The following is a 10,031-nucleotide window of genomic DNA, read 5'->3' as shown; positions in this document are numbered from 1 at the left end:
CCAGAAGAGGGTGTTGGATCCCCTGGAACTGGAGTTACAGATGATCATTAGTCACCATGTGAGTGCTGGGAACCCAACCTGGGTCATCTGGAAGAGTAGTCAGTGCTCCTAACAGCTGGGCCATCTCTTCAGTACATTTAAATACATTTTATAGGAAAGTTGAAAAAGAAAACAATCTCAACAATGATGCCCTTCACCCTTTACATTTCTTTGCCAGAAAACGTTTCTCAAGGGCAATGAAGTGACTGTACATTTTGTAGGACTTTGCACTTCAAAGTTGCTCACAAAAGCCAAAGATGTGGGTGCTTGTCGGAAGCAAAGTCCCACAGCGAGGGGCAGTTCTCAGCAAGGCTCGTCCGCAGGGATGGCAGAGGCAGAGACTGGGAGTGGAAAACTTGTTTTGAATCACTTCTGCATCCAGTGGGCTGAGAGCAAGGAGAGACCAGAGAGCTGGGCCATCTCTTCAGTCTCAGGAGCATACATTTAAATACATTTTATAGGAAAGTTGAAAAAGAAAAACAATCTCAACAATGATGCTCTTCACCCTTTACATTTCTTTGCCAGAAAACTTTTCTCAAGGGCAATGAAGTGACTGTACATTTTGTAGGACTTTGCACTTCAAAGTTGCTCACAAAAGCCAAAGATGTGGGTGCTTGTTGGAAGCAAAGTCCCACAGCGAGGGGCAGTTCTCAGCAAGGCTCATCCGCAGGGATGGCAGAGGCAGAGACTGGGAATGGAAAACTTGTTTTGAATCACTTCTGCATCCAGTGGGCTGAGAGCAAGGAGAGACCAGAGTCTTCCAAGCCGTGGCTCCATCGCTGGTAGGAGGGTGATGTGGAAACCCATGAGTCACAGGATTGCTTTAAGAAGGTAGCATGCGTTTGATATCCCAGGGTGTGTTGGGTAATACTTGGCCATGTAACCATGACGTCATTGTAATCCTGGGACCCATTCAGACTGGTCTAATTATTGACAAAAGAAGAGTGAAAGTTTCAAGTCCCCCTGTGGCCAGGGCTGGACCATCCACGGTCTTGTGCTGAGCCACAGGGCTTTCCAAAGTGTGAATTACCTCTTAAGTAATCCATGCCAGTGGTGTGAGGTAATAGCACCCCTTTGCTAAGCTAACCACGCTCTCATCTTCACAAGGGCTACTTTCCCCTAAAAAAGAGACCACAGCAACATTTCTACAGACTAAAAAAAAAAAAAAAGGGTGAAATCCCTCAGCATGTCATGAATGAAAGAAGCTGTCAGGCCCCTGGTCTCAAGAGCTGCTACCTGATATATGAGATGAAGAGGAGAGAAGAAATTTTCATCTCAGCTAAAGATCCGCGAAGAAGGACATCCCAGGTCATGTGTTCAGTCTTATGAAAACATCTGATGAAAACCAACAAGAATCATCTGCAAAGCCCAGGCCTAGAATTGCCTGAGGTGGACCTTCAGGGCTGTTAGCCTATGACAGAATTCTTCCACACTGTCCCTGAGCTGCTAGGACCCTGGCCCGGAGATACCCCAGGACCATTTGCCTTGCAATCTCTGTTTCTCATACTGAGGAGTTTTATAGTATGCAGTAGTTTCCGGTAATCAAATGGCATCATTCCAGAAAGCACCTCTATCTCAACAACACTTGGCCACACAGGGGCGGCCTGCAAAGGGCTGACAGGGAGCCCTGGGTGGAAGAGAGTCCTTCCTGTTTCCTGCTCTCAGTTGCTTTTATTATATTTTTGACATAAACACATTTTTCAATTTTAGAGAAAACAGTTCATAGTGATAAAACACAACCTCTGATTAGTTCTCATGTCAAAGCAGATTACGCTGCACTGGCTTAGCAAGTGGGGACACTTCTTAAACATGTGCAGTGACTCTCAAGGGAAACCCGAGCTGCCCACATAGCTGCATATCAAGACGAGAATGTGTGTCATACTCACACATACAAGACGGATCTGGTGTCCCCCACCTTCCCAGCATCCCCGACTGTCAGGGTGTCGTATCCTCTTTCCAACTCAAACTCTTCAAAGGCAAGCTTGATGACCTAAATCCAAAGAAAATAAGAAATAGTTACCCTGCTTCATAAGTACCTCCCATCACTCTTCACCCTGGACATCTGGGATTACGGGCTTAGATTTTGCTCCTTCATCCCAGGGCATTCCAAACAATTCCCAGGCTGTTGAAGAGTCATAGGGTTTGACTGACTTGAATTTTAGAACTTTTTCTAATCAAAAATACGTATTTGCTCCAAGTTATTATGAGCTCTAAGGTGAGATTTATTCCTGACTTCAATTCATATCACATATTTATCAATAACATGTTAACCTCTCAGGTGTCGAGATTAATTGAGAATAAGTCAACCTAAGCAAGAGGAATATTGATTATCATCAATGAGTCATGATTCAAGGACATGGAATAACACAGAAAGAATCTTTAAAAGTTTATGTATACAGCTCTTGATTAATTATCCCTGATAACAAGAGTTCTGTGCTGCAAAATATAGCCAATACCATACTTAGCAGGGCAAAATTCTGAATTTTCCTCTTCTTTCATCTCTTTTCTATTTCTGAGAATGGCAACCAAAGCTTTGCACATGCTAAGCAAGTTTTTCAATCAATGGCCTGATCAGATGGATGGATAGACGCATGGAGAGGGTAAGGAACACTGACTTCTGTTTGACACACCGGTAGGCTCTGGCCATTGGCGTTTCCTTCTGTGAAATGTAGGACCCTTTCTCCTGAAAGAAAATTGTTTCCTTTGTTGATGAACAATGTGATCATGTGAAAAGATGGTAAAAGCCATCCTGAAGTTAGGCTGTGCCCTGGGTAACCAGGCATACAAAGAAAAGACCAAAAGAATAGCCTAGAGGGATGATAGAAATACAGAGAAGCAGATGGGGTAGACAATAGATGACAGGTGATTAATAGTGATTTATGATATATTAGGTAGACAGATGATTGGATGGATAGATGGGTGGATAAAAGGGTGGATGGATGTGTGGCTGGATGGGTGACAGATAAGTGGATGGACCGAGCATAGATGGATGGATGAGAGAAGGATGGATAGATGAGTGGATGACAGAGAGATGGGTGAAGGATGATTGGACAGATAGATGGATGGACAGATGAATGGATGATAGAGGATAGGGAGAGGGACAGAGAGGCACACAGGGAGCGGTCAGGGAGGGAAGGAGACAGGAGAGGAACACAGAAACTGTCACATTCTAAGCACATTTTACTGGTAGCTATTTTTTAATGAACCCGAGTCTGTGTACCTTGTCAGAAGGTATCAAATGCCTGTTGCACTTGAATAAAAAAGTAAGTCTTGTCAGGAGCAAAGTGGTGCTTCCCAATAGCCAACTAAAGTTGCACAGGTTAAATGTGCTCTGGAGGCACATCAATAAGGGACACATTACCTTCATCACTTAAAATTATTACTAAACTTAGTGACATAGCTATTATAATTTATTTAAAAACTACTATTTCAAATTGGATTGCTTGTATTAATGCATTATTCAAACTGGAAACAGGTGTGGGGTTGACAGCTATTGCAAAGCCCTTGTGAATTTTGCATATTCAAATGATCCCTGAGGGGGCCGCTCGCTTCTGTTTTTCTTCCTTGAGACTCTTTATAAGTAAACAGGTTCACATACTAAGAGCACAAGGAACAGGAAGATCCCCTCGGAGGCTTGCATTTCCTCTGACATAGTGTTCTTGGGGATGACTTGCTTGGAGACCAGTGAATAGGATCACAGTCCACTAAGGTCCCAGGATCTTGGCCCCCATGTGTCTATGGGCACAGCGTTCAGGCATGCCACAACTTTCCTTTGAATGTGAGGGTTCATTCTGTAACCCCTTTAGCCTAGGCCAGGAGTTGGGCTGTTATTTGTCTCTACAGTCAACAAAAGCCACTGCTATATGGGAACCTGCTCCACGCTATTGATGCAAAGAGGAAACCAAAGCTTGGCCTGCTAAAGAGCCTCCGGCATATCAGAAAACATGGTACTCCATAAACATATGTGGCTGTAAAGTGGGAATAAGTGTCAGCCCACTGTGGTGGTACATACCTGTAATCCCACCATTCAAGGGGCTGGCACAGTTCAAGATCATCCTTGACTACATAGAGAGTTTGAGCCAGCCTGGGCTACATGGCTCTTAACCACTGAACCATCTCTCAAAGCCCTACAGAATGGTTTCTTAATGACAGACAGACAAATCTGTTCACTTTTAATCCTCAGAGCAGACCTACAGGCCGCTGGGTGAGGAGAGCTGGAGAGTCTAGACTTCAGTATGTTTTACCAGAATTTTCTATGTCTGTGATAGTTTCATTCTGAGCAGCTTTTAGCATCTCAGTATAGAACAGCTGCTCTCATGGCTTTCTTTCTAATTGTCAATTGTGCAGAAAGCTGTGAGATCTGACAAGAAAGACATATATGAATCACATCTTTGGAAAAGTCCATGGAAGAAAGATATAGAGCTCAACCTTTCCAGAGAGAAATGTCACGTGACTCCATCCTGAGATCCTACCCTGCTTTGAGCTTAGTCCAGCATTTCATCTAAGTAGACCCCTGAAGCATGTGGGTGTTGAATCCTTGATTCTCGCCTGCCTCTCCTCATCTAGGCTTCCTCTCATTCAGCCCTCGGTCATTCAGACTCTCCAACAGGGGATGCTAACATGTCTCCATAATGTGACTGGGATGCTTCATAAGTATATTTTAAATGCAGTCTTACCAATACAAAGACCCGATGGGTGCATATCATCCTTCACTTTAAGGGGAGGACACCAATCCCCTTGTCGCTCAGTGCTGGCTTTCCTCAGTGCAAAACCCCCATGCAGGACTCAATGAACCCATGTGGATGGTGTTAACCCATGTTGCCAGTGAAGAGTGGGGGGTTGGCTGGGAAGTCAAGTGTATACCTGCTCAACTCTCCTGATGTACCTTCCCGGCTCCCCAGACCCAGGCCTAAAAAAGTTGTAAGGGATACAATGACTGTCCCCCAGTCATCCTTTTGTTCCACACCTGTCTCTGTGGCTTAGTGTTACCTTGGAACTGTGGACATGAACTGCACGGTCTCTGTTCAATGACTGGTGTAAATCAACAATAAAATGGAAATGGCGAGCTATGGTGAATTTTAGATGAAGTCATAGTCTCTTTCTCTTTTCTCGACAGGACTGGGAAAGAAAGATTTCCTCCAATGCTGCAATGCACAGTAACACTCTGGTGTTCTATGTCAAAGTATAGAGTCCTTAGAAACAGTAAGTCACAGATTCTATTTATTGATGAATACCTTCCTGCCCAGCACATGGGTAATTTATTTTCCTACAGTCAGTGCAGAATCAGCTGGGCTTGATTTTGTTTTCAGATCTCTAAGCAGGCACCCATCTCTTACTTTGTTTCTCTAGGACGTCATCACAGTTTCTCACTTGACTGTCCCCCACCTTTCTCATTAAGGCCCCAGGAATGGGTTTCAACCAAGAAAAGTGGGATGGCTTTATTTGTCTCTGCCAGTATTAATGGAGAATCGTGATCCTGGAAAGCCTCCTTACATACAAACAGACCATACTAGGACACTGATCAGTTAGGCCCTGTACTTCCTGGGGACCCTCATCTCATAGCACCTGGGATCATAGCCTGGGATCAGTACTGCCTTCACTACCTAGCAACAGTCCACAGACAGCTAAATAGGAAGAAATAGACCTGACACCACCTGCCGGCTCTGAAAGAATTCTGGTGTCTTTTTAAATTTTTTATTTTAGGTGGATGAATGTATTGCCTACAAGTCTGTAAGTATGTGTCATGCAATACCCTCGAGGGTCAGAAGGGGGCTGTCAGATCCCCTGGAACTGGAGTTACAGGCGGTTGTTAGCCGCCATGTGGGTGCTGGGATTCGAACCCGGGTCCTCTGAGAAGCAGTGATTTTAACTGCTGAGCCACCTCTCTAGCCCCGAATCCTGATGTCTTAAAGTACACATTGCATTCTCTTATGCTGTGCTGTGTGTGGCCTCACAGAACCTCTGTGCTACCCCCAAGGCCATGGGATTAGGAGGCCTTTGGACTATAATTAGATCCTGAGGACAGACCCTTTGTGAATGGAATCAGAGGCAGGAAGTGGTCCACACCAGCAGACCAGGGATTTGAGCCTCCACAACTGCGCAAAATAAGAATTCTAAAACCCTGTGTGAAGCTTGTTAAAGCCACCCAGAGTCTCTGGACACATCACACTGTGCGCTCCAGGGGGGTGAGCACAATCAAAAGCTGCGTTCCAAGGACCTGCTAAAGATCACAAAACGTCTATAGTCCCAGCTGTGTGTGGAAGCTAGTGGAGGTCCTAGCTGTGCAGAGAAACTGAAGTTTTAGCTGTGTAAAAAAGCTAAGAATTCAGGCTGGAAAGATGGCTCAGTGGTTAAGAGCAGGGTTGCTCTTGCAGAAGACCCAGGTTTGACTCCCAGCACCCACAAGGCAGCTAACAACCTTCATAACTCCCATTCCAGGGGATCTGTTGCCCTCTTCTGACCTCCACGGGCATTGCACGACATGGGTGCACCTACCTACATGCAAGTATAACACTCATACGAATAAAAATAATAAATAAAATAATAAAAAAGGAGCTAAGGATCTGTGTGGGGAAGCTTAGCTCTGTGCAGAAGCTGAGGTCGGAGTACTAAGGCCAGCCTGTTCCGCGGAGCTGGAGCAGATGTTTCTGACAGGCTGCTTTGACTGGATCCTTAATCGGTTTTCTTATTCTCTCTGATGGACAGCTTTCCGTTTCCCATTGATGCTGTTCTCCCCTAAACCAGCCTTCAAAATGGAGGAGGTATGTAAGCATCAGCAAAGGTCCTCCGATTGCCACATGTCCGCCCAATCTGAAAGCCCCTGGTTGACTGTCCTACTCTGCGTTTGCGTGCTGACCATGAGTAGGGCAGTTAGTCACTACATTTTTATTATTATTTTACCACATTATATTATGATAGTTGAAAGATCATCCTAAAGTCTTTATGAAACTATAGCTACATTTGTCCATTTTAATCTCTAATGAACATTAATCCACAAGAAACAGGGGATCTTATACAGGATCTGCTGAGTGAACACATGTAGTGAATTTATTTGGTTAGAAAAATGCGTTCTTTTACATATTGACGAGTATCCCACTCAGTAATTCCATATGAAGAGAATCCCGTGAACAAACGGAGCTGTGTGTCTATAGCTTGTTACTGTGATGCATGCAAGCTTCCTGGTCTCTACTGAACTTTCCTTGTAAACCAGGATGCACACAAAACACTATCAAGCACATGGGGAATTGGAACTTCACATTCGTTTTGGCTTGATAGCCAAAGTCATTTCAGTAAGTCCTGCTCCAAGCAGGGAAAATCACTTTAGATATAGCTACAATATGGGCAGATCATTAGCAAAGCAACCATAAAATAAGAAATAGGGAAAGCAGTTGATCAAAATTCATAACATGCCTCAACATGCTAGTGGGCCAGATCTTCGAGCACACGGCTTGGGCAGGAAGACAGGCATGGAGCTCACAATTCGGCCTTCTCCCCGTGGTCCCAGGTCATCAATCATCAGATACCACCTAGGACACACTGGGCATGTGGCAATGATGCAGAAGGAGGAGTTCATGAAGGAGATTAGCTTCACATTTTTAGTCTACTTATGTGTACAAGAGGACTTCTGAACTGTACATTCACTCAGCAGATTGATGAAAACCTCATAAATGTTTTTAAAACTACAATGGATGGGCCTGGAGAGACGGCCCAGCAGTTAAGAACACTGGATGCTCTTGTAGAGGACCCAGGTTGGGTTCCCAGCACACACATGGTGGCTGACAACCATCTGTAACTCCAGTTCCAGGGGATCAGACACCCTCTTCTGGCCTCCGTGGGTAGTGCACAACATGGGGCACTTAAAACATGCAGGCAACACTCTCAAAGATAACAGAAAAATAATAAATAATGAATATTAAGAAATAATAAAGACCATCAAAGCACTGTGGACAGCTAGGTAATCAATCCACTGCTCCCCTGACTGGCTGTGGCAGGGCTTGAGTGGTCACAGCTGCCCATGGCCTCCTACGGTCTCAGTGTAGGCATGCACTGAGTTTACTGAGGTAAGACCGACAGTTTCTCCCTAGAAATGGGTGAGCACGGAGGAAGGGGAAGTGGGGTGAGGACGGAGGAAGGGGAGGTGGTGGGGACGGAGGAAGGGGAACTGGGAAGGACAGAGGAAGGGGGGGTGATGTGAAGAAGGAAGAAGGGGACGTGGGGTGGGAGGTGGAGGTGGATGAGTGATTCTAGGTGTGTATTTACAGTTCAAAGATGCTCAGAGGTGTAAGGCTGAAGCACTAGAGGGAACGCAGGGTGATTCCATGTTTTTGTGCTTACACAGCAGTTGCAGAGACATCTGGGAAGAGAGTGAGAGAGTAGGACAGGAGCTCTGTGCTGTCCCACTACTAGATGAACTTATATTTGTGTGCTGTGTCTAACGTGGCATGTGAACTTAACGTTAAGGTGTGGATTGACAGAGGTACTTATGACACAGTTTCTCAATTTCCTATCATTTCTGTTGGAGACACTATAAATCCATTCGCTCCACTTTTAAAAAAATATATTTTTAAGTAGCCCCCAAGCTGTGGCTACATCACTAATCACAGACATTCGGTTAAACCACAGTGATGTATCACCATGGACCTGTTCTCATAGCTAAAATCAGAAGGACAAAATGAAGACATGTAAAGTAGCGAACCTCACACACTCTGTGGGGAATGTGATCAGCACACCACTGAGGGGAGCACTATGCAGACTCATCAAAAGCCTGTGACTGGAGCTACCACGTGTTCAGCATCTCTGTGCCGAGGGCATCTACAGAGAAAATAGGGTCAGTGGGTCAAAGTGACATGGCCCTCTAGGGTCATTGCAGCACTATTCAGAAAAGCCACATTGTAGACTTAACTTTCTGTGCTCACCACCTGAAGAATGGGCAAAGAAATTCACAGGGTGGAATACTATTTAGGCCTAACAAAGAATGAATGTTGACATTTATGACAGTGCAGAGAAGCCCATGATCTTACTCCTGTGCATTTTAAGGGGAAGTAAGAGAACTTCTGAGAGCAGTAGATGGTGGTTGGCGTGGGCCGGGGAGCAGGCGTGGGCTGGGGAGCAGGCGTGGGCCGGGAGGCTTGTCGAGGATGTGAGGAAGAATGCGGAAGTACTGTCCCTTCTGAGAGCAGTAGATGGTGGTTGGCGTGGGCCGGGGAGCAGGCGTGGGCCGGGGAGGCTTGTCGAGGATGTGAGGAAGAATGCGGAAGTACTGTCTAGTAAGAGTTTACTTTAGGAAGAGTTAAAACTGTCCTAACATAGCTTCCCATAATCCCTAGCTGCTCCACAAAGCCAAAGATTACAGTGCAAGTTTAACAGTGTGGAGCGTGTGAGCCACTGAGGATGAGACACAATGGTCACAAGTCATAGGACCTCAGCAGGCTTCTCAGAACAAGGGACTAGAAAGAGGGGATGAGCAGGAAGCTTTGTCCCCCCTGCTTGGAGGTCAAAGAGCTGAGGAAGACTCTAGAAAGCACTTGCCAGGTAGGCAACAAGAATATTTGGACCATATAAGTGCCATAAAAATAAAGCTTTAAGAGGCAGGGTAACTGGGTGGGCTGAGAATAGGTACCAGATGTGCTGAGGGACATGGGGACCTGGACATGCCAGAGACAGAGGTACCCAGATGTGCTGAGGGTCATGGGGACCTGGACATGCCAGAGACAGAGGTACTTAGATATACAGAGGTGCACGAGATACCCAGACGTGCTGAGGGTCATGGAGTTGAACACTGCTGAGGCAAGAAGAGGCAGCTCAGTTATGTTCTCTGCACACCATGACGTCCAGAGTCATGGGCCTTGAAACAGTCTGAGGACAGAGCACAATGGGCTAGGGGAGGAGAGAGTGACAGCCTCCCTTGGGAGCACAGAGTCAGGAGCACAAGCCCCTGTCTAGACTCAAGATGCTCACAAAGTTGATCATTTTGTTTCCAGACACTGTACACT

The 10,031-nt window shown here is 45.6% G+C and overlaps 1 protein-coding gene across 1 annotated transcript in view; it reads right to left on the bottom strand.

Annotated features, from left to right (window-relative positions):
• LOC103731132 (CUB and sushi domain-containing protein 1-like) overlaps nucleotides 1-10,031 on the bottom strand; it is a gene marked incomplete at its 3' end in the record, with an annotated part of 1,440,296 nt that overhangs the window by 114,711 nt on the left and 1,315,554 nt on the right. The window contains exon 11 of the mRNA XM_017797230.1: nucleotides 1,932-2,029. Coding sequence (XP_017652719.1) covers nucleotides 1,932-2,029 — 98 coding nt within the window. The remainder of the gene's footprint in view (nucleotides 1-1,931; nucleotides 2,030-10,031) is intronic.

The sequence above is a fragment of the Nannospalax galili genome, unplaced genomic scaffold (assembly GCF_000622305.1).
Source record: "Nannospalax galili isolate Female #2095 unplaced genomic scaffold, S.galili_v1.0 scaffold1234, whole genome shotgun sequence".
Lineage (NCBI taxonomy): Eukaryota > Metazoa > Chordata > Mammalia > Rodentia > Spalacidae > Nannospalax > Nannospalax galili.
Note: the sequence above shows the minus strand (reverse complement) of the source record. Positions and strands in the feature narration are given on the sequence as shown.